Consider the following 23,699-nt stretch of genomic DNA (forward strand, 5'->3'; position numbering starts at 1 on the left):
AAAAAATTCAGCAACCAAATTGCACTTTAGCATGTCTTTATTATAAATAAATTAAAAAGGGTTAAAGAAAAATACTAAAAACTCATGTTGGTAAATCTACAGTTCTCCATTGTTTGAAAAACATCTTGAGAGATTTCACTGCTACTCTTTAGAACTGCTTACACTGAAATACTTTACTTTAGAAATGTTGGATGCTTGTTGGCAGATGTTTGTGGTTCTCAAAAAGCACAGACAGATCACACTATTGCTGGTGTGTGATCTCGAGTATTTCTTGACACAGAGGAATTTCGAGAGGGTCTGCATCTCGTTCACATTTTAGCCACTAAAATGAACCCTTATTAATGAAAACAAAGGGTGAAAAAATTGTGAGTTGGCAAGAATAATAAAGCAAGACCTGGAGTGAGTCTTTCCTGAGTGAGAGTATCACCTAGTATGTTTTTACACTGGATACAGTTTTATGAGAGACATAGATTTTCATTCAAATCAGAAAAATCCTGACAATTTTTCCTAAAATATACTAGCACAAGAGAAAACTGTGCTTTACACCTAAGACATCTTTTAGCATTTAAAAGTTCAGACAAACATTATCAAATAGTTATTTTGCATGTATGTCTACAGCCATGCAAAATGTTTAGTCCTGAAATCATTTATCATGTCTGCCACACCTCTGTCACTCTACAGCATGGAAGTAGAACCCCAAACTGTCCTCTGAACCACAACAACAGATTAATCCACTGCTCTGCTGCTAATGCATTTATGGTCCATATTATCAGGTAAATGCACCCCCATACTCTGTAGTATGTTAGAGGCAGGTCCTGCGAGTCCAGCTTGAGCACTATAAGATTCTAGCAGGTTAGTCACTAGATTCAGATCTATATCCACAGGTGTCAAATCAGCATCTCCTGCTTTACAGTCATCTTCTAAGGCACAGTCAGTATCTTGAGACAGAGGTTCTTCAGTAGAACTAGCCTGTAGCACAAAGTAAATTTTAAAGACAATTATTTGATTACGTATAAGTTCTTCATGGCACCCAATGATGAAGCATAATGAAAAGCAACTATTGGTGGAGAAGTACTTAAGATAGCAGGGTTGGCACAGACTGCTCTATGAACTACCAGATTACTCTTCATATTCAAGGCAGGGTTTAAAAAAACACATCAAAATCCAAAACTAAAAGTGAATTAAGCAGATATGGGTTGAAATTCTCTAGTCTCTTGTGGCAACATCTGTGATCTGGCATGATTTTAGCTAGCTGGGCCACCACTTATCATGGGTGTGGCTGAGTTTCCCGTGGTCCCATAATGTATGTTTCCAGCCACCAGTGCTGGCTCTCAGTGTTCTGTGCTGTTATTTAGTTGTAATTTACCCTAAATGTCTTCTGAGAGCCCAGTAAGGAGTGCAAAAGCTGGTACTGCTGCTAGACAATATCGACCTCCTATAGGTCAGCAAATTCTCTCATTTGGCAATGATAAGGTCCCAAGGGTCCTGGATGAGAGAGATTCAACCTGTAGTTTAGAAACCAAATTAAAGTCCAGTATGTCCAACCCAGGCCTGAAGGGCCGGAATTCATGAACCAAACTATTGCACGGAATTAGTCTCACAAGAGGGATATGGAGAATTACTGGCCCCACCTGGGTTTCATGCAGGAGTCATACAGGTTTCAACAGCTGCAAAAGATCATAAGCAGCTGCTTGTACAGGTTGAAATTCTCTCGTCTGGCACTCTATCCAGCAACATCCCTCGTCCAGCAGGACAGAGGCTGTTGCTGGACCAGTAAGCACCTGGACTAGAGAGCTCCAGCTGTGCAGGGCACAGTGGAGTGCTGCTGGAAGCAGGGAGCCACGTTGGCATCCTGCTTTGGGGAGCCCCAGAACAAGCAGCCAGGTCAGGTAGCCCCACTACTGGGAGCTTGACTGGGGTTGGGGAGCCAACCCAATTGGGAGCCCTGCAGCTGCAGGGACCCCAACCAGGGATGGAGGAACCCAGCAGCCCCAAGGTAGGGAGTTGGCTGGGGCATGAACCAAGGCAGCTGCCATGAGGATGTCTTGCAGGGGTGGGGTCCTCCTCCAGGCAGCCTGGAGGGCCTGACCTCTCCGCATCTGGCAAATCCCTCTTTTGGGACCACTCAAGTCCTGAGGGTGAGGGAGGTACAAGCCATAGTACTAATGCAATGCAGAAATTAAACCAGGATTTGAAGCTACTGTGGAGGCCACAAAAAATTGTGTTTTTATTTACAATCTGGAATCACTCTAGTGGCATAGTTACAGCACATGTTGTTTGCACAAAGGATCTCTTTGCAAAGAGCATATACTCAGAGAGCAGGAATGTTAATCACATATGCTTAGATTATTCTTCTGCTCCCTATCTCCACTTTCATGAAAAGAGGCAAATTACCAAAACCCAAAACATACATACCACTTTCCTTTGGGTGACGAAGCTTTTACCAACATTGGTGTGGGTCAGTTCACAATCCATCTCATCCATGTATGACTTGAGACTTCCCATCACTTCGTTTGGCAATACTGTTTCCTCTTGATCATGGGCTTCAGAAGCCAACTCTTCATCGCTGTCCAAGAACTCAAATTGCTCCTCCTCATCCAGGTCATCAGAGTCCAGCTCTTCGGAGTCTGCCCCTATAAACAAATCAAGTCAATGCAATGTATATAGGTGGCCACAAAACAGAGAAGTATGTTAATTAAAAAAAAAAGAAAGCTCTCACCTAAAATTCTGTCTAAAGCATTTGTAAAAGAGTCAACGTCAAAAGTGACAGAGGTCTCTGCAGGTGACCTGAAATTTAAGAAGAATTACTCCATAAATACATTCTCTTTTACATCAGATGTGGTATCACTGAAAATGATGAAGAGAAACTAGTGAGACTCATGCAGGTGCTAAACAAGGAAGTGAAGCAGTACAGACTGATTATGAACACTGATAAAACAAAAACATTGGTATTTAGAGATAAGAAAATAGGAAGGAAGATCAGTGTAGATGGGATCGAACTAGAGAACAGCAAGACGTTCACACATCTGGGAAGCAACGTCACATATGATCTAGACTTTATAAAGGAAATAGCAGCTAGAACAGCTAAAGCAGAAGGGAGTTTGACGGGGAAGGATAAGATCTGGAGAAGCAAAGAAATAGCTTAGAAACGAAGCGAAGCATCTTGAAAATGTGTGTATTCAGCAGCATGTTGCACAGATGTCAGACATGGGTGATAATGAAAGAATAAAAGAGAAGGATATATGCATTTGACAGTTGTCAAAGAAAAAACCTGAGAATAGGATGCATGAAGGTCACCAAGGAAGAATTATATCGGAAGATATAGCTGAAAGAGAACCTACTGCAGAAGGTTGTATGATGGAAGTTAAAGCTATTTGGGCACATCTGCAGAATGAGCAACAAACAAAAAATCGTGACCCTGGTATTCAGTATAATGGATGGTTTGAACAGGAGAAGCCGATCCCACAGATTATGGGTAGATGATGTAGTAGACTGGTGAGGAGCTAGTCTACAGAAAGTAAGCCATTCCGCACTGGACAGGTAAAGACAGAAGGAAATAGTGAGGGAAGCATCAGACACCAAAGGGTGCTGAGTCCATGGTTGATGACGATGATGAGATGGATGAGCTATTTTTAGTAATCCCTTCTATCAGAAAAATTCACAGTACAGAGTAACACAACCATCCTCAGAGTTATACAATCCAAAGAGCTACAGTGTTGCTCAGACAATATGGTGATGCCATAAGGAACTTAAGAAAATGGATTCTAACTTAAAACTGAAGTGAGAGTTTTGGAAAACAAGAGTGCTTTCAGGTATTTTTACTGCTACCAGTTCGACATGTTATAAAAATGTACATAAGCTAAGAATGTCACTCTGTTTAAGGGTTCTGCTGACACTGAGCAATCACTCACACTTTAGCAATGCTGTTTGAAAACCAGGTTCCTTTCCAGAGTTGCAACACTACTAAACGGGTTGCAGTATAAAAAAAGCAAAGCACCACATACACTATATGAAGTAGTTAAACAGATACCATGGAATTTCTGCTCCTTCATGTGTTGAGACTTTAGATATAAAAGCCTTCATGCTTTCAGTGACTGCTGCTAAATCATACTTCTGATCTTCCTCATTTGAGGGAGGAACAGACTCATTTCTGCCTGAGGCCTCACTCAGGATAGAGTCCAGAGCATCAGGAGAGATCTCCAACCAGCTGTCATCTGAAGTGACAGAAAAGGAATATGTATGTCAACCTACAAGGCCAAATTTGGAATACTGCCACTTTAAAACGGGGAATTAAGCAGCAAGATCAGTGTTACCACAATGCCTACTAATTGTAAATCAGGAGTACTTTATATGAAAATACTGAAATGTATGATAATGAGAAATGCTATGAAGGGGTTGATGGAACAGGTCTCTTGACAAATACATCTGACACCATTTTATTACACTAGGCCAACAGACCAGCTTGTATTTGGTGTCTTACACAGAACAAGCCAGTTGTCCAAACTAGTAAAAAACTTTCCTAGCAACATTATACATGGAGACTGAAATTCTGCACCTATGTGTTCTATAAAGAAAAGTGCCTAATTTCCCTGACACCACTTTTACTCACCATCCTCAGGAGGAAGATCGGCAGCTTCTTTTTCAAGTTCATACAAATTAAAGGACAATGTCTGCAGCAAGGTCAAGATTTCTTCACCTGGACTCATAGCAACAGAACTAAAAGAAAAAAATCCTCTGTATGTATAAAATCTGATGAAATCTAATTGAACACACAGCTAGTAACAATATCAATTAACAGTAACTCTTACCTTTCAGGCTTGATAACAGACTGCTGGAAGTACTTCTCTGCCATATGCAGCTGTTCCAGATACTTGGCAGATCCTTCCAGTTCTCCCTATTTAAAACAGGTCACCAGCACTAATGTATCAAATTCTCCCTCAACTTCCTTTTCATAGCAAAGCCCAGAGCAATTACCACCACAAATAGTGAAATGGCTGTGAATGTCACAATGCATTTTCCTTGCTTAATTATTGGCTTGCAAACATTAGCTCTTTAGGAACAAATCTAATTCACTGCAGTCTGCAATGATCAGGAGCAACAAAGCAAAGACAGTAACAATTGTAGTTTTAGTGTTATTATAGGAGTGTTGGTCTTAGAATACTAGAAATAAGGCAGGTGAGGTAAATATACCACTGGACCAACTTCTATTGGTGACAGAGACAAGCTTTTGAAATTACACAGATATTACCTCATGCATCTTGTCCCTTTCATAACAATGATGTAAATTATACTACTTTCTGCACTTACACAGAAAGCAGAAGGCACAAAATGGACATGCGTTTTGCTAACAGTAGGATGTGAATTAAAAAGAAAAAAACATGCCAAAAAGTGTTATGCACGAATATAGCTGATTTTACACGCAAAGAAATCAGGAAATGTAAAGTTATGGTTCCCACAGCAGTAAAAACACTGAACAGTTAATAAATAATTTAAAAGGGCAGAGTAACAGCTGTTGAGAGTACCACAGACATATTTCCTGATGTTTGTGCTCTTACATAAGTGTGGCATTACACAAGGTTCCCATCCCTCCCATTTAGTAATATTTTGTAAACATACTAAACCTGCCAATTTAAAGTATAGTCTAAGGAATGATAAGTCAGAATTAAGAGACTTGGGGATTTTTTTTCTAAATCATCACCTGCAGGACATGAGAGGAATCAATGTGCATGACGTTAAATTCTAAGTGTTGAATTTAGGTATATTTGATATGTGAAACAAAAATCATTACAAAATTATGTGCCTAATACATTTACTAGTTCATGTTACTGTTTTCAATATATGCAAACAAAAGCACTTGCATGTACCAGCACTTCTCATTTTGGCTTCCCTTCTAACTTCCTTCAAGTATATACTCTCCTTTATGGCAGGTAAAAGCTCAACCCAAATCCTACAGTCTTTTCACTTGTAGAGACATTTTATTCTAAGATATTTGTGGGAGGCAGGAAAAGAAGACATAATTTATATAGACATGACATGAACTTATCTTTCATGATGCAAGTAATTATGTCCCTTCAAAATCTGCCTAAAATCTGCTGTAAATTCTGACAAACGTGGAAGCCAATTTTGTTTTTCCTGAGTTATAGAGAGCAAGACAGACAGTTCCTACCTTAAAATAATTATTTTTCTTCAGGCTGCTGAGGAAACCAGCCCAAAAGGGGTTGTTTAATACTTGCCTCTCGGAATCAGGAGAGACTGTATTGCACTTGGAGCACAATATTTCAAAGCCATGAGCCTGCATAAGAGATACCGGAAACACAGGTTCTTAAACATTACATTTGTTGAAGTTTGCTTTAACTAACTGCACAAAGAACTCAATAGTGGTAAGTTCCTGATTCTGCCATGACAGAAGTGATTTGATTCCTGCTTGGGAGTATTCCAGAGGCAGACTTCTACAATAGGAATGGGGTGATCCATATCCAGAGATCCTAAAACTCCATTTGCTGCATGGAAAAAAGTGGCATTTGCATTTTTAAATAGAAAAGCTTTACTTTTTTTTTTTTTTAAAATATATTTTGGGGGAAAAAAACCAAGACAATGGATCCCCAATTATCCACTCAAACTGTGATGGGCCCACATAAGATAACCAAAAATTCAGATAATCAGGAGAATTGATATGGTTTATTTTTATGGGGGAAAAGGTTAATCAGAGAATTTTGGGGGAGTTTATCTTGGATAAGTATGATCCCAACCCATGACACTCAGCAGCAACCCTAACAACTAATTAAGATGTGCTGACTGGCTTCAAGAGGAGGCTCATCTATTTGAGCTGCAAGGACAAAAATGATCTACCATCTTCACAAAGGTCTTATTTCCACTTTTCTATGATAAAAAACTTAGTTCTTCATAAAGACAACATGGTGGTAATGAATATCTGGATCCTTACGATACGACTTCCAGGGACAAGATGCAGTAATATGTCTATTTTTCCTAGGACAGACAAGATTCTTGCAAGAAAAATGGAAAAGTCTCCTTTTAGTGACTTGAAAGAAGCAAAGCTAGGAACTACATTGAGATGGGGCATAGAAGAAAGTAAAGTTTGAGAAAAAAGAAAAGGATTTGCTTTAAGGGAAAGTACTGGGAGGAAATAACCATGCCCCATCTGTAAAAACAATCCTCTACAGCTGTTTCATAGAGCATCCTTTTGGGGACGTAAGAGGCAGTTTGGCTCCAAGTTAGCAAGCAAGGGACAAATAAAAAAGACCTTCCAATGAATCAACCGCCTCCAAAAATATGAGCTTGAGGGGAAAACAAAAACAAATGCAGGAGACATGCAAAAAGACATTACCAGTTTCATGCCTAGCTCATGTGCTTTGTACTGATGGTGTCCAGGGGAAGGCAATGTATATCCACTGCGTCTGTCAGGAACAAACTTCTGCTGCACTAACTGTGCATATAAACATTTAGTGAATGTGACCTGTAAACATTAAAAAATAAAACATACTGTAGCATGATTTTCCAGGAGACTGTCAAGTTAAAAAAGCCAAACTTTTGTCTGAAATTTAACACCTGCAGTTGTTAGAAGTAACAATGTTACTTCAGATTGGTGATTTCCCCTTTTCTCTCATTTTTATGTCAACAATTCCAATATCCTCCTTCCTGGTGCTGGATGACTTCAGTGGGGCCTTATTGTACAAATAACATCAGCAGGTAGCTGTTGAGAGGCCTCTGCTGAAGGATGAAGGGGGTGGGAGCAATGTGAGGAAGAAAAAAAAATTGCAGAGTATCATCCTCCCTGTAATATAAGGTTTAAAAAAGGAGTTCTCTCTACTTGTTGGTGCAGAAAGAGAAAAAACATCTATGGAATTTAGATGGTTTATAATTTTAGGGTTGCCTTGGGAAAAGGAGGCAGAAAGCGTAACAATAATCTATTTCACTTTACTGTTGGAGCATATGGGGGTCAGACAACATTTCTAAAGTGAACAAATTTTCAACTGCTCTCAAGAAAAATGAATCGGCAAACATACTATTTTAGAACAGAAAGCCATACATTTCCTAACATGACTATGGAACAAAATAGGACATCCAGCAATCAAGCAGTCAGTAGAATGACAGTAAAATCACTTACTGAAGTCATTACGCGTGTGTCAGGTAAAAAAGTTTTAAAAGGGCGACATGCTTTTAAGTCGATGGGATCTCGCAGATAAAAGGCCTGGACAGCTGCAGCTACCAGTGCAGGGCGATGCTTCAACACTACCACAATGCCTGCTGGAAGGTAACAGTGGGCTCGGTGAAGGGAGGCCTGGACTTTCTCAGGATATCTGTGACAGGCAATAAATACAAAAAAAATACTGCTGACATGACTCACCCTTTAATATAGGCCTATTTCCGCTTTTATTAACTATCAAAATGTACATTATGCCATATTAGTATTCTAATTTGATTTTGAAATATTTTAATATTGAATCAACAGTCTGCAATGCTTCTAGAAGACTTGCACAGCCAGCTTTTTAGCCAAGACCTATTCTCAACTTTCAGGTTAGAGAAAATTCATCCCCATGAAATAACCTAACAGGCTAGCAGCACAAATTTTGGTAACACGTAGAAGAGTCTAATTACAATATTTTTGTCCAACCTTACGTTGTAAAATTCTTTCAACAAATTTCTATCACTAATTCAGTAGCCATTCCTGAAGGCGGGTAGATTGTCTGAAGGACATTCTACTTGTGTCTCTCAGCTGAGAGCCCAAGGAGATATCCAGACACACACTTCTGTGGAAAGGCCCAACTTGCTGTCAGCCTTCCCTGAAGTAATGAAAGAAGAAATATGTGTACTCCTTTTGGAAAAGCCTGAAGTTTAGTCATTACTGAAATCAGAATGTAGTGTACAGTAGACCCCTGACTTACACGCAGGTTGCATTCCCAGGCAACCACGCACAAGTCAAATTTCATGTAAGTTGTGACTGGGTACAGGAGGGGTCCTGCAGCCTTCGAGTTCCCTGGTCCTGGCTGCACCTGGCTCTGTTCTCCTGTGAGCGGCGGGGAGCTCAGAGCCAGGTGCGGCAGTGCTAGTCAGTCTCCTGACTCCCGGGAGTGGCAGGGAGCCTGGAACCAGGCACAGCAAAGATGTTCAGTTTCCCAGCTCCCTGCCACTTGCAGGAGCTGGGAAACTGATCAGTGCTGCTACGCCTGGTTCTGGGCTCCTCGCTGCTTGCAGGAGCCTGGAAACTGACCAGCACAGCAGTGGTCAGTAGTTCCTGGCTCCCCACAACTCACTGGTGCCAAGAAACTGACCAGCAAAGCAGCACTGGTCACTTTCCAGGCTCCTGCAAGCAGAGGGGAGCCAGCAGCAAGGCTGCCGCCTGCTTCCTGGTTCCCCATCACTCACGATTATGACTTGTGTTATTGCAAGAAACGCTTAAGTCAAAATCATGTAAGTCAGGGGTCTACTGGATAGGACTAACATTATTAGGACCACTGCAATAAGAAAGCCACAGAAATTAGTAGAGTTGTCCAGATAAGAAAAACCACTTTGTAGTTAATAGGAAAAACCCCTTTGCAGTTAATAGGAAAATGGATTAGATTGTTAGATGATGGAGGTAAATTCCCTAATCAGTTCAGTATCAGAATATCATGGCAAAGAATATCAGAAAAAATAATCCACCTACCCACTGATGCGTTTATATACTGCTGCTCTAATAGATTTTGTCGCCAAGAACTCCTCTGGGTGTGTGGACAATAGCATTAGAGACTGCGTCATTGTTGGATTACTGGCTGGTAGCCAAGGCTGCTTTCCAGGAGTATTTGGCTGTGGGATGATGCACAATTCTCCTTGGTGGAAAAAAACCTGATGATGTGTAAACAAGTTTATTAAAATTTTGATAATGTTCCATAGGTGTCTTAAATTAATGAAGGACTAGAGAATTCACATATAGTTACAAAAACAGTCTCCAGGTGAAGGGATGACAAAAGAGAACCAAAATGGCACATCAGAAGAAACATACATTAATTCTATCTGTTAGATGGACTTCTTTGCACTTATCCAAACTACACAAAACTGTTCAGAATTTTCAATTATGAGAGGAGAGATGATGCAAGAAACAGATGTTGAGGAGAGGTGATAATTATTCAGAGTCTCACTGGGTACATCAAAAGACCTGTGATGTAATCATTGATTGAGAACAATTCTGACAGCAACAGGTCCAGTCAAATGAATTAAGTTTATTTCAGTTTCTTTAACAGCACAAACTGCATACTGGTCTTCTACCAAAGGTCTCATCAAAGAAAGGAAGCAGGGAGGCTTAAAAACACATCTCAGTAATGTCCCTGTCTGGCTGTGTAATTGCTCTGGGTCTCAGACCAAGGCTATGCTATGGGGTGAAGTGGACTTAAGTTACACAACTCCAGCTATGTAAATAAATAGTTGGGGTCAATGTACCTTAGATCAACTTAACGTGGTGGCTACACCACACTGGGTGTTTGGGCGGAATACTAGAGCTGACAGGAGTGTGATGGGCAGCTAATTTAGCAAGTCTTAGAGCTGCTAAAATCACTTGTGCTGTCCCCCTCCCCACTTTGGATTGATCATTGCAGCACCAATCCACCTGTAAGCAGAGGCAAGACTTCAGTTTCTCCATCTGTAGAACAAAGACGACTTCTCTCTCTCCTGAACAATTGTAAAAAGCTTCTGATATCCTTGTCAAGGGCCTAACGTAACACTACGTAGCTAAAGCAGGTTGGGTGGATTTTTTTGTTTGTGTATGAGCTTTTTTGTTTGTAAATAACGAGCGCTAGGGAGAAGAAGCAGCCCTGCCAATAAGCATCACTCTGTCTTGCCCTTTAAACTATTTGCTTCCAAAACATTCACTTATTCAAGTAACTTTAAAAGCAAAACAGGCTACTTTCATACCTATCACAAATGTTCCTAGGGCAGTTCCTAGAGAATATCATTTAAATGAAGGGGTTGTTAGAAGATGTACTACATTCAAATACACTGATGTTCAACAGCTAAACATGAAATAAGTTTTTGTGATAAGCATAGTTATAGAGATCAAGCAGCTGATCATAATACTCTGATTTAGTCAAGAAATGCCTTAATGTGACAATTGTAGATTTCCACTGTAGGTATGAGAATAAAAGAGCTCAACTAATTTCATTTGTACCTTAAGATGGGGTTTGATTTTGGGTATGTCTACACTTGGGATTAAAATCAAATTTATTAAAAAAAACTTTTTAACACTAGATTTCATAAAGTCAAAGCCGAGTGTCTGAAACGCCTCACAAAGTCGACTTCTTGTGACCCCGTTAGATTGCCTAAGTTCGTCTGTGCAAACAGTGCATTGTGAGCACCTATTCCATAGTTCCTGAGTCCTGTTGCATTTTGGGTTTTTGTGCCAGTATCTTGCGGGGAAAAAAAAGTTGCTGCAAGTGGTTCTGGGTGTCTGATGTCATCATCCCAGGGTGCATTCCCTTCACTTCCAGCTGGAAAGAAAAATAGCCAGTGGAATTTTCGCACTGCTTTTACATTGGCTGCCACACACCATTTCAAGGACAATAGGAATCCAGAGACACTTCAGTCCTTTGCAGAGTGTTTTCTGTTGTCTTCCCACGCTGTGCTGCACTATCTTCTCCACATAACAAGCCTGGATGATGAATATCTTGAAGTGGGATAGTATTTCCGCATGTCAACAGCCAGAGAGCAGGAACGTGGACTTGATGGCAGCACTGCATACATTGTACACCGCGGAGCTTAGGTTGTGGTCCCACAAATCCAGCTCAGATTGTTTTGCAGGCATGGGACAACCAGCAGTGGTAGCAAAAACTTCTGCATGTGCAAGGCCACTTTCATGGAACTTTGACGTGCTGTCCCCTGCCCTGAAGCACCGCGACGCCAGAATGAGACCTGCTTTGACAGTTCACAAGCATGTGGCAATTGCTCTGTGGAAGTTTACGATGCCAGACAGGCACTGGTCAGTGGAGTATCAATTTAGAGAGAGGGGAAATCTTGAGTGGGGGCTGCTGTCATCCAGGTGATCAATTAATTTCTCCTGCAACAGACAGTGACTCTGGAGAATGTGCAGGAGATAGAGAGTTTTGCTGACATGGGATTCCCCAACTGCGGTGGGGCCACAGAAGGAACACACATCTCCATCCTGGCACCAGACTATCTAGTCTTAGAGTACATAAACCACCAAGGGCACTTCTCCATGGTGTTGCAGGCATTGGTGGATCACAAAGGTCATTTCACTGACATCTACATAGGATGGGTGGGAAAGGTGCACGACGCACATATCTTTCAGAATTCTGGTCTGTTTAGAAAGCTTCAGAGTGGTACTTTCTTCCCAGACCAGAAAAGCACCACTGGGGATGTGGAAATGCCCATACTGATTCTTGGTGACCCAACTCACCCCTTGCAGCCCTGTGTAGGACTTCATGAACCAAGGGAACAAGGGATAAGTAGGGTCACCAAGGAGATTCTATTTTGTTTCAGGAAGGGTTCATTCGAAAATGGGTTTTTTCCACCCACGAAAGAACCCCATCTACATGGCTGTTTTTGTGCTCAGAAAAGTCTCCTCCAGAAAAGCAATCATGGGAGATTATGCAAAATGAAACAAGATTTGTAAATCAGTGCTTCATTTGCATTTTCAATCTCCCTCATTTGCATTCCTCCTCCAAGAGCAGAATGCAGTGTAGACATAGCTGTTTTAAAGGAAATGGGCATGGATCCACTCACCATGCTTACACCATACTATTATCAGTATAAAGGAAGCATACTCACCAGAAGTCTCCTCTCCAGCATCACTGCTTGCCTCCAGAGCCTCCTGGGACTAAGGGACTGGCTCCAACATTAAGAAAAGCTCCTGGCTTGCAGGATCAGCTTCTCTCTGGGACTGCACTCCACTGTTGCCCACCTCAGCCCACACTTCATCCTCCTTGTTGCTGCCAATGGTCTGCAGAACACTATTTATTGAGGAGTCCAGGCATTTGAGGGTGGTGGTGGTTGGGTCTCTCCCCAGAATAAGATCCAGCTGGTCATAAAAGCAGCATGCTTGGAGAGATGACCCAGATTGACCAGTGGCTTCTTTGATCTTTTGGGATGACTGCCTGAGCTCCTTGATTTTAACACAGCACTGCTAAGAGTCCCTGGTTTACCCTTTCTGAAGTACGCCTTGCAATGTCTTTGCATAAATGTTTGCGTTTCTTTTGTTGGGTCTGAGCTACACGAGCACAGATTCATCCCCCTAAACAGCAATGAGGTCTTGAATCTCCTGATGGCTCCATGTCCGTGTTCTTTCGCGACCCTCTAAACTCACGGCTACTAAGTGCACTCCTGAGCTCTGCTAGCCACGCTGGCCAAAAACGAAAGGAACTCAAATTTCCCAGGCAGATGATCCCTGCTTCCAATCACCAACCTCCAGCTCACCTGGACAGCAGCAGAGGTGAAAGCAATGACCAGAATGGACACATTGGGGCATTGTGTGATACTTTCGGAGGCTAATAAAATCGATTTTAATAACATTGCTGTCTGCACTAGCAGAAAGGTGACATTAAAAAAATCAATTTTAGAGTTACTCTTTGTGAAATCAGGTTTACAAAAGTTGACCATAGAGCCTCTTAAAATCGACATGAGCCCAGTGGTGAAGACTGATGCTTTATAAAATCAACCTAAGTCCCTTAAATTCAAATTGTCCCTTAGTGTTGACCACAGCCTTAAATTTGCATGGTGAAAGGCTACTGCACTGAACTCAGAGTCACCTGCCTGCTTGTGTGATGAGATCACCTACCCGATTGGCACTATTTTCAGGTTTTAACCACTTCGGGAGGAAGTCAGCTGCTTCTATCAGCAGGAATTCACCATCATTGTCGTCAATCCTAACAAAACAGAAATCAACATCATATTAAGCATTGTTCTGTATAGTAAAATGATAAATAATTCTAACTCAGTTATTGTTTCCCTGAAAGAGGGCTTCTTCATGTTATTTTTTAAAACACTATTAAAGACATTTTCCCCTTTTAATCCTCTAACTTGTGATAGAAACATACCACAGCATGGTTACAAGTTTTGAGCTGCCTGGTCCCTTTAGGGAAGGCATTTTTCATTTTATTTAAGTCTTAAATGGGGAAAACCCTGGAAGCCCTATGTTTCTATATAGGAGTCACCACTTGAAAGAGTTCTTCCACTGAGAGTTAGTTAAGAGGTCTGCAGAATTTTTAGTCATATTTGTATTATAAACAAGAACAGAACTTATTTAAGTGACCCATGTATTAGGAAAAGACTGGAAATATGCTATATCCTCAAGGAATTTATCCAAAAACAAAATTAAGAATAAGACTGAGAGACTGTTATTGTTATGTACTGATTTTGCAATGTCAGAACACTGCTCATATCGCGTTTTGGTCACCCTAAAAGGCACTCATTTTATCTGTTCTAGAGGAAAAGAAAATTTTAAATTCAGATATGTTATATAGCAATTCTAAAAATCAGAGATCTACATTCTCCTTCAGGCCCTTCTATATCAAAACACTTGAGTTCATGCTTAACTTCAAAGGGGCTGTTTGTGTGCTTAAAATTAAGCATATAATATACTTTGCTGAACTGGACATTCAATGAACAGTCTCGAGAAAGACCAGCAAAAGAGACAGATTACTTGTGTACTTTTCTGAACAAACTAACTCCAGGCAACTCAAATACTCATCTCTTTACCCTTACTTGATCTTAAAATGATAAGATACCATTATTACAAAGCCAAAACAACAATTTCTATTTTCAATAAATACTTTACAAACTCAGCTGTCTTACATGAACATTGTGGCTAGACGTACTCTACAAACCTATATTGGTATAACTACATCAATCAGGAGTGTAAAAAAAAATCCACACCTGAATATCATAGTTAAATTGTCCTAGCCCTCCCAGGTACACAGCAGTATGTTGAGAAGTTCTCTGATTCTTCTATCCACCACTGATTAACTATGCCCAAAGTAAACGCTCTCCCACCAGCATAGGAAAATCTTCAGCTAAAATGGTGCATTGGTGCACCTGCAACGCTTAAGTGTAGACCTGGGCTACATACAATGAAGTAATCACTAATACTCCAGTTTATTCCTTCAGGCAGTTTCAGAATGTTAAGTTGTTTGTCTTTTGTTTTCTCCAGCTTGAGAACAGAAGTGTGAAAAAGCACGATTGCCTTTTCAATCTAATTATTATATTGGCGAGACCCAGCGTACAAACAGAATAAACCCTCAAGATATGTGCAACCAAATTGCACATCTCGGGTTAATGTGAGTTTCCTGCTCCTGTGATGGGCGGCAACCAAGAGTCAGGCTGCTATCCTTGACAGGAAAAGGGAAATTGCTCCTGTAAGGGACAGCTGCCTGAGTGGTGGAGAGGTGGGAACCAGGCAGCAGCCTGGCTGCCCTCTACATGCAGAGTTGGGAAACTGACCAGGGCATTTCCCGGCTCCAAGGAGTGAAGGGAAGCTGTGAGCCAGACTGCTCTTGGTTCGCGGCTCGCCTCCACTGGCTGGAGCTAGTAAACTGACCAAGGCTGCTGACCTGGTCAGTTTCCTAGCTCTGGGAGGGGAGGGAGCCGAGAAACAGGCTGCTAGCTGGTTCCCAGCTCTCCACCACTTGCGAGAGCCAGGAAACTGAGCAGCTCGTTGTTGGTCAGCTTCCCAGGTTTCCTAAGTGGCAGGGAGCTAGGAACCAAGCTGCAGCCTGTTTCCCGGCTCCCCACCATTTGCAGGACCCGGAAAATTGACCAGCACATGGCTGGTCAGTTTTCTGGGTTTCGCAAGTGCTGGGGAGATGGTAACCAGGCTGTTCCCTGGTTCCCAGCTTCCCGTCACTTTGGAAGTCAGTTTCCCAGGTTTCCCATTTTCCCAGCTCGGCAGCCTGGTTCCCATCTCCCCTTGACTTACGTGCAAATTTAAGTTACTCAGGAGTTGCATAACTTGAGGGTTTGCTGTAACAGATGTCAATAAAAGATTTTTCAAGTCTTTAGTTTACAGTTTCACAAAAGGCTGAACATGGGGTAGAGGTACCTTGCTACTAATTCTGGAAACTTCTTTGTAATCTGCTGTATGAGGTACACAATAAACCATTCATCTTCGATATTATCCCCAAATTTAGTCATACCACCAATATGTGCTGGGATATCTCCTGGAAAGAGGGATTAAAAAAAATGCAAGACAGGAGTTAATCAGTATTATGTCTAGTAATGGTTTGCGCAAAACGGTCAATTTATTCATTACTTTCTAACTGGGGATGGAGAGAAATGGGACAGAACATGACTCATCAGTTGAAATGGTGAATATTTTGTGCCAGTAGTTCTGTTAATAGCAATATCAAACAGAAAGAAGAATAGGATAAACAGTAGGCAATCTTAGTGAGAACTACTGTACCAACACAGCAAAATCTGGAGGAAGATTTGCAACTCTTCACTTGAGAAAAGAGGTTACACTAACAATACTATTAACACTAAGTTTGCAGTGTACTCACAACTCTTTTAGTTTCTCCTCCTCTAGGCCCATCGGTCTGCAATACTACCATGTTTTCATATTACAATACAAGTTTTATTATCTGGCACCTCGGGCATTTGGGGATGCCAGATAATAAAACGTACCAGATACTGTAGCAGGGCACCAGCCCCACTGGCACCGCCCTTGCAGCAAATGCAGAGGAGATGTTGGTTGACTCACTGTGCCAGTTATCCAAATTCTGGATAACTGGTCCTTTACTGCAGTAGCCAAACACTAAGCAAGCAGAAATTCAATTCTATATGAAATGAAAACAAATACAGTAGTTTTACCTTTAGCACTTTTGTACTTGAGATGAAAAGACTGATTTTGCCAAATATAAGAAACTAAAAGAGGTGCAAACTGGACCAATATCCTTTCCATGTACTGCTGGAGAACTTCTCTGTGTTGGTCTGGGTCACGTGGTTCACAAGGGATCAGAAACAGCTGGTACCCCACTGCATCTTCTACAGTTGCCAGTCTCGGGTGCCCTTCCATCCTAAACTTACATAGGGTGGCCTTCAAAAAATAAACAAAACAGGTTAATTCACCAGCAGTCAGCATTAAGTAACGCACCCTCCAAAGTGAACTATTCAGCCCGTGTTTACAATTCAAAGTGTTCCTCAAACGCTTGGACGCCGCCCCACGAACATCAAATTTACTGTACAGGGCAAACCAACTCTACTGCATTGTACACAGGGACTTTACCAGCTGCCCATTAAGGTGCTGACAAAGCGGGTCTTTGCCCACGAAAGCTTATGCTGCAAAATATCTGTCAGTCTATAAGGTGCCACAGGAGTTCGTGTTTTTGAAGATACAGACTAACTCGGCTACCTCTCTGATACCTGGCACCGTAAAGGAGTGTAACCAGAGGGCACAGCCGTGGTGACAGGTGCGACAGACACCCCTCCGGGCCGTGACACGCTGCCACCGGGCGCACACACACGGGGCGACGGCTGCCTTCTGGCCCGGGGAGCGGGTCCCGCTGTCCAGCACCACGCAGGGCTAATACCTCGCTGCTGCTACTTCGCAAACTGCTCCAGTCGCTTCCGACACCTCCGCGGCCTACACCCCGGGGCCCTACCCGACCAGGGCACCAGGCGACTTCCCGAGCCGCGGAGCTGCCAGCGCAGAGCGCCGAAGCGCCGCCAGGGAGGTGCGCGCGGCACAGGCCAGCCCGCCACGCGAGAAGTCCGATCGCGCGGCACACACCCAGGCTCGCTGCAGCAGCCGAGGCCTCTCGCGTCATCAACCGGCGCGCTCCCCGCTCAGGCCATTCAGTCATCAGCGCGCGCCCGCCCGCAACAGCCCCTTTTCCGCTCGGGGGCGGAGCGTCGCCATGGCGGCCGGGGGCAGAGCCCAGCGGCTGCTGGAGCCACGATGAGGTTGGAGGATGGTCTCGCGATACACGCGGAAGCCGGTGGCCCCCGACGCCCTAGAGATGTGAGTGACCCCCTTGCTGCAGACCGGTTAGGCCCAGTCCTCGCCCGCACGCGGGAGACTGGGCGGTAACAGGTCGGACTCTGACTGCTCCGCCCCGCACCCTGATTGCAGCACCCTAGTGACCTGACAGCGGCAGCCCGCACCGGGCCGAGCCCCGCCCCCACGCCTGACTGACTGACAAAACCACCCCCATACAGAGTCTGAGTCCCCCCCCCCGCCTGATAAGAACACCCCCACACGGGTCCAGTACCCCCACAGCCTGGCAACAACACCCTCGCCCGCGGCCTGAGCCTGTCCCAGCCTAACAGCCGCACTCCCTGCACCAGAGTACAAGCAATACTCACCCTGGTAATAACACACCTCCCAAAACAGCCCCCCCCCCCGACGCCTGACGATAACATGATATCACCTCCACACAGGGCTAGAGCCTGATCCAGTCTGATAATACAGTAAAACCCCAAGTTGCAAGGGGATTGTGTTCCTCCGTCTAATGAAAATTTTCATGCAAATCAGGGTGGGGAGCCAGGAACTAGGCTGCCACTTGGTTCCCAGCTTTCTGCCAGGCGTGGGACCTGGGAAATTGACCAGCCCTGGTTCCCCTCTGCTTTTCCCTGCCTTCCCCCAGCTGCGCAGCTGACAGTGGGGCAGCTGGGGGAAGGCAGGGAGAAGGGCGGGCAGCTAGGCAGGCTAAAAGCCTTTTCTCTGTCTTCCTGCAGTGGCCCTGCTGTCAGGCTGATAGCCACGTGGTGGGAGGAAAGCAAAGAGAAGGGGCTCTTAGCCTGCCTAGCTGCCTGAAGCTGCTGGAAGCGAGGCAGGCTCACAACCATGGAGCAGCTTCATGTTGTGCTTAACTCACGTTAAAGCAAGTTATGCACAACTTGAAGCTGCGTATTTCAGGGGTTTACTGTAATACATTCACCCAGGGCCTGAGCCCACCCCAGTTTGACAGCAGCACCTCCCACTTGAGCATGATCCCTGCTAAGCCTGACAAAAATACACCTGTACACACAGGGCCCACCTCCCCCCTCAGCTTGACAAAAGCACAGGGCTCCTGCCCCTCCTCCCAGCTGACAATAATACACCCCTATGCACAAGGCCCACTATTCACGCCACGAGCCTGAGAATAACCCATCTACACTGGGTCTGAGCCTTTCCCAGTCTGACAGTTGCCATATCCCCCAACCAAGTGTTAGTCTCTCCCAGCCTCAGAATAGCACCCTTCAGGGCCCTTGTCCCTTCCTAATAATAAGGTCTGCCCTGCCTATTTGTAGTGAAGTACTGGTAGACATTAAATATAGTGGCACTGATCCTCTGGGGATATAAAACCAGATCAGTTGTTCATGTTACTGTTTCCTGGAAAATCATCAAAAAACATTGACTGCCCTGGAACTTTGCAGAAGTTTTGAATTGTGGGTTTGTTCGCAGAATGAATGTCAAATTAATCTTGTTTATTTTTCTTTTAGCCAGGGGCTCACAAAAAATACTTTAGCGCATCATCCCCTACCAGAGCCACTAGAAGACGTTTACCCAGCTACTCCAGCCACTGAAAGCTGTGAAGAATTCTTGAGGTATAACTGGAGCAGTAGAATATTTTTGTCAGGAGACCATAGAGAAATGGACAACTTTTGTGTTCTGTCCTCATTATAAAGCTATCACAGCGATACAGTCTACAAATTTAAGAGGTATATGTGTTGATTCACAGTGGCATGAATCCACAGTATAACTGAACAACTAATGCTTTTTTCTCAAAGGTAATACCAGATAGACCTCAGAAGTCTGTACACGTTGTTAGTAAAATTAATGGGACACTGCATGGTCAAAGAGTTCCCCAGTATAGAACAGCTTCCTGGATTGGGCTCATAATGAGGATGGAGACAATTGAATCCCAGCAGTGTCCCCTTACCAGCAGCTTGACCCAGGCTTCTCACTAGGAAACTGGCTCTATGCCTTGCTGGGTGTCCTCCCTTTTATTTTGGCCAGACAATACAATATGTTTTTTTTCAAGCCCTAGTATACATTGATAGGAGCACATGTAGTGTCTGGGAATAATATTCAGAAAACTTAAATCCTTTTGATTTTGATCTTGTGAATGTTTTGGGTCATCTCATTTTTATCCTTGAAGATGGAAAGAAGGGACCATGATTTTCTGAGGTGTGGGGAACTGGTAATTCTCTATAGTTAAAGTCAGAAGGTAGTAAACTCATCCTTGGAAAATGAACTGCAGCCCTCCTCTGGAATCTAATTTGTTGTAAACACAGCTTTTCATGCAGAAAAAATGTATACTCATCTGCATATTTGTGAATGTAGCTCATGGATTTTTTTCCTCTCTCCCTTACCCCAAATGTGAATTTTAGGGAGCCTGAAATTTTGGAGGAATCGAATTACTCTGATAATACTCGAGCTGAAAATGGGAGTTCATGGTCTGCTAGTCAGAGTTACACAGGCACCTCCACTGAAGACAGCTCAGTCTTCTCTTGGGGCTATGATGTGAGTAGAACATAGTCCCTTCAGCATAAAATTATTAGAGACAATGACAAGTTGTGCTGACACATTTACAACAGCACTTTGAATACATTTCTTTGTAAAATCCATGTTAAGGTTGAGAGCTGTAAATAATGGAGTGCTGCTTATGAGAAAAGGACCAGAGGGTCTTTCTCTCTCAACTCCACTCTCTTTTCTGTGTTGTCTAATCAGGATATGTTCTGCTAATACCTAAATACAATATAATCTGTACTCTTAAGTAAAAAAAACTTTTGGATTACAGGTAATTTGAGGAATAAACCTTGTGTATACATGCCATAATTGCTGAACCTCACATGGCAGTGTGTGGTTTTCAAATGGTTGGACTTACCAACTTGTTTTTTGGAAAACATCTGTGCTTCCCAAAGAATACTGAAGTCACAGAATGTTTTTCTCTTTCACAATGTATTTCTCTTCCATGTTCCTTCGTAGTCTCAGCTTAACAGGTGTTATTGCTCTCTCCAGAATGGAGACAAAAAAGTTGTTGACTTTTAAATGAGTAGAGAAATGTGTTCTGCTGTTTTCTGTCTGGAGAAGCATCTTCAGTTTACTGGGTGCATCAGAGAATTTGGCATCTGTCACTTCTTGATTACTGTTCAGTGTCATAAATTTGTGGCAACATTTGGTACCACTTAACGTTGTTTTTTCCATTCTCTGCCACTATTTATGGCATGATTAATAATTTTCCTTTACCTGAAATTTGGATGGGTCTTATTATTCATATTTCTAGATAATTTATTGAATTTCCATGACTGATCTGATATAATTTTATTTTTTATTATTAACTTGAAGCAAATATTCCAAGATCTGCTGTCTTTTTTGTTAAACCATCCAATGGGAAGAGTGCTGATGTACATTTTTGTTTAAATGGGATGAGCACTTCCATCAAGCTGTGCTCTTTCCAGTGAAAAGATGACTTAAGGTTAAAATGCCTCTGTGAGAGAGGTTTTTATTGTTTAAATCCATCCTGCTGAAGTTTAAATAAAGTAATGCTTTTTTCAACGTAGGAGTCTTTAAAAAATTCTCACTAAAGATCCTCCTCTTTAACATTTGTTGGATAACTTTGCTTCCTAGGAATTCGATAAAGCTGCCACACGACAAGTTCAGCAGATGTTCAGACACATTGATGAGCTTTTATATGAACAGAAGGAAAGTGTACATGTTGAGGATCTGCAACAAGAGTGCCAACAATGGACATCTAGCTTTCCTCATCTCAGGTATTTCATTGATGGATTAATGCTGGTAAGGTTGTAAAATTATTTAAAAAACCAAATCGCTAGTGGTAAAATGGCTGGCTGCCTTTTTAAGCTTTGTTAGAACTGATGTGTAATATGTGAAGATAAAATTGTGTGTCTGCTCCCATCCATCCTTGAGCACTGCAAGGCTCACATTTAGGTGCTTGGAATACTGCTGATATTTTCCACTGCACTGGGCCCTAAAATAGCAAATTATTTATTAGAAAAAGTAGGGCATTTTTCTTAGAAGTGATGGTGGGTTGTTTTTTTTTAATTGAGATACTTAAAAACACTAAAAATCTCTCTCTCCTCTTTGAATGAATAGATTTCCAGTAATGGTGATTGTTTGGAGACTTAAATATTATTAGTATGTTTGACAGATTTTAGTGTTAGAAGTGGAAAAAGCAAAAGACTTCTGTTAGACTGTATGCATGAAAATACCTCAGACCATATAAATTTTCTGTTTTGCCGATCATATTTTAATTTGACAACTATATTTTCAAAGCTGTGTGTGTTAGATATAAGAAGCCTCACTACTTCTGTGGTGTTCATGACTTCTCAGTAAACTTCTGTTTATTTTAGTTTATAATAGATTCATTTGGTCATTTTATGTATTGCATTTTCTGATTATTTTTTTAATTTTCTTTTTGATGTTACAGGATTCTGGGGAAGCAGGTAGTAATCCCCACAGATGAAGGTTTTGGGTGGTATTCAAGTTCATCTTCTAAAAGCTTAGGTTCGTTGGATGTCAGCCCAGTACAAGAAAAAGTTTCTAGTGAGTAAGTATCAGTAGATTTTTCCAGTTTGTATTGGTGTATGGAGATGATTAATCTGCTCAAAGGTTTCAGCAATCGTTTTCTTCTTAATTTATGAGTTGTATGCGAAGTCAAGCTTCTGCACTTTTTGTTTGGTACATTTTTGAACAAAGCCTGCATTAGTAGCCAAAAGAAATGTTACTAGATTCAGAATGGTTAGATCTTCCACATGAGTCTGTTGTTGAGGTGCACTAGACTGCAAATTGACTGAATAAGTTGAGAGTTAGCTTTTTGAGGGTTTTTATCTGTACTAATCAAAGCTATAACTGTAAATATTTGTACAGTGCTTTAAAGATGTACAGTACATTAAACTGATGAAACAATTTCACAGAAAATTTGTTGAGACTGTAGGCTTATGTATAAGCGTTAAAAATATGCAACACTAGGGCATTAATATCCAGTATGCAGACCTCTTGTCCTCTCCAATGCCTAACCCAGTACCAAACCTCTCATGTGGCCTTCCAGCCAAACAATGTTATGTCTCCCAGTCAAGGACACAGGAAAAGCTAAGTTCTGCTGTTATAAATAGAGTAACACATTTCATTTTTTTGCTTTTTGAAAAATATTTTGTTTAAGGTTTAGTGTTTTGGGCAAGAAGATACCTCTATGTATTAGTCCTGTTCATAAAGGTGTTGACTTTTCAAAACCTCTCGTTTGCCCTGTGGAGAGTGAAGAAGGTGAAGATGGAGTAATTGTCTCTGAAGGAATAATGGAGGAATATTTAGCATTTGACTGCAGAGATGTGTAGGTATTGAATATGAAAATATAATAATATATGTGCTACTGTTCCCAAATGATAATATGTAGTACTCATTGTTCTTGACATTGGGATGACAGCTAATGTGAAAAAATGTTATTTTCACTGAATTTTCTCTCGTGTTATCCAACTAGAGAAATTTAAAATTTTTAAGGTTGGAGAGGAGCTTGTAAGTCTCCAAAGGTCTAGCCACCTTCTTGAATTGGTATTTCTCCTATGCTGTATTTCTCCCTTCAAAGTATTCGTCTTAATTCCTTTTTGTAACTGCTCACACTAAGTGCTTCTATTTCTGGACTGGGTGGTTATAATTTAATAGCCAAGGGTCTGTTACATGATTGTTAATGTTAAGTTTGTTATTAGTTGTTAGGCATCAGCAGTGTGCTTGGTATTGTTTCTGCATTTGAGTATCCAGACTG

The 23,699-nt window shown here is 42.0% G+C and overlaps 2 protein-coding genes across 5 annotated transcripts in view; one reads left to right on the top strand and one right to left on the bottom strand.

Annotated features, from left to right (window-relative positions):
- On the bottom strand, positions 1–17,850 carry ECD (ecdysoneless cell cycle regulator). 2 transcript variants are annotated; one of them, XM_075000303.1, is made up of 14 exons: positions 17,726–17,850; positions 16,807–17,032; positions 16,040–16,157; positions 13,781–13,868; positions 9,665–9,843; positions 8,126–8,318; positions 7,346–7,474; positions 6,167–6,292; positions 4,809–4,894; positions 4,610–4,716; positions 4,031–4,214; positions 2,720–2,787; positions 2,416–2,633; positions 1–969 (listed from the first exon to the last, which is right to left on the bottom strand). In XM_075000303.1, exons 2-14 carry the CDS (start codon positions 17,009–17,011, stop codon positions 727–729), a joined length of 1,944 nt encoding a protein of 647 aa, XP_074856404.1. In that variant the 5' UTR covers positions 17,012–17,032; positions 17,726–17,850; the 3' UTR covers positions 1–726. The 2 variants fall into 2 exon arrangements, with proteins under 2 accessions (XP_074856404.1, XP_074856402.1); XM_075000301.1 differs by lacking the exon at positions 17,726–17,850 and adding an exon at positions 17,526–17,715.
- The window catches only part of FAM149B1 (family with sequence similarity 149 member B1), a 21,706-nt gene continuing 15,847 nt past the window's right edge, over positions 17,841–23,699 (top strand). For 2 of the 3 annotated variants that reach the window (XM_075000304.1, XM_075000305.1), the window contains exons 1-6: positions 17,841–17,956; positions 19,420–19,524; positions 20,311–20,443; positions 21,551–21,693; positions 22,371–22,490; positions 23,103–23,270. In XM_075000304.1, the coding sequence (XP_074856405.1) occupies positions 17,907–17,956; positions 19,420–19,524; positions 20,311–20,443; positions 21,551–21,693; positions 22,371–22,490; positions 23,103–23,270 (719 nt within the window). In that variant the 5' untranslated portion in view covers positions 17,841–17,906. The remainder of the gene's footprint in view (positions 17,957–19,419; positions 19,525–20,310; positions 20,444–21,550; positions 21,694–22,370; positions 22,491–23,102; positions 23,271–23,699) is intronic. The other variant, XM_075000306.1, reaches the window with a different exon arrangement.

This window comes from Carettochelys insculpta, chromosome 7 (assembly GCF_033958435.1).
Source record: "Carettochelys insculpta isolate YL-2023 chromosome 7, ASM3395843v1, whole genome shotgun sequence".
Taxonomy (NCBI): Eukaryota; Metazoa; Chordata; order Testudines; family Carettochelyidae; genus Carettochelys; species Carettochelys insculpta.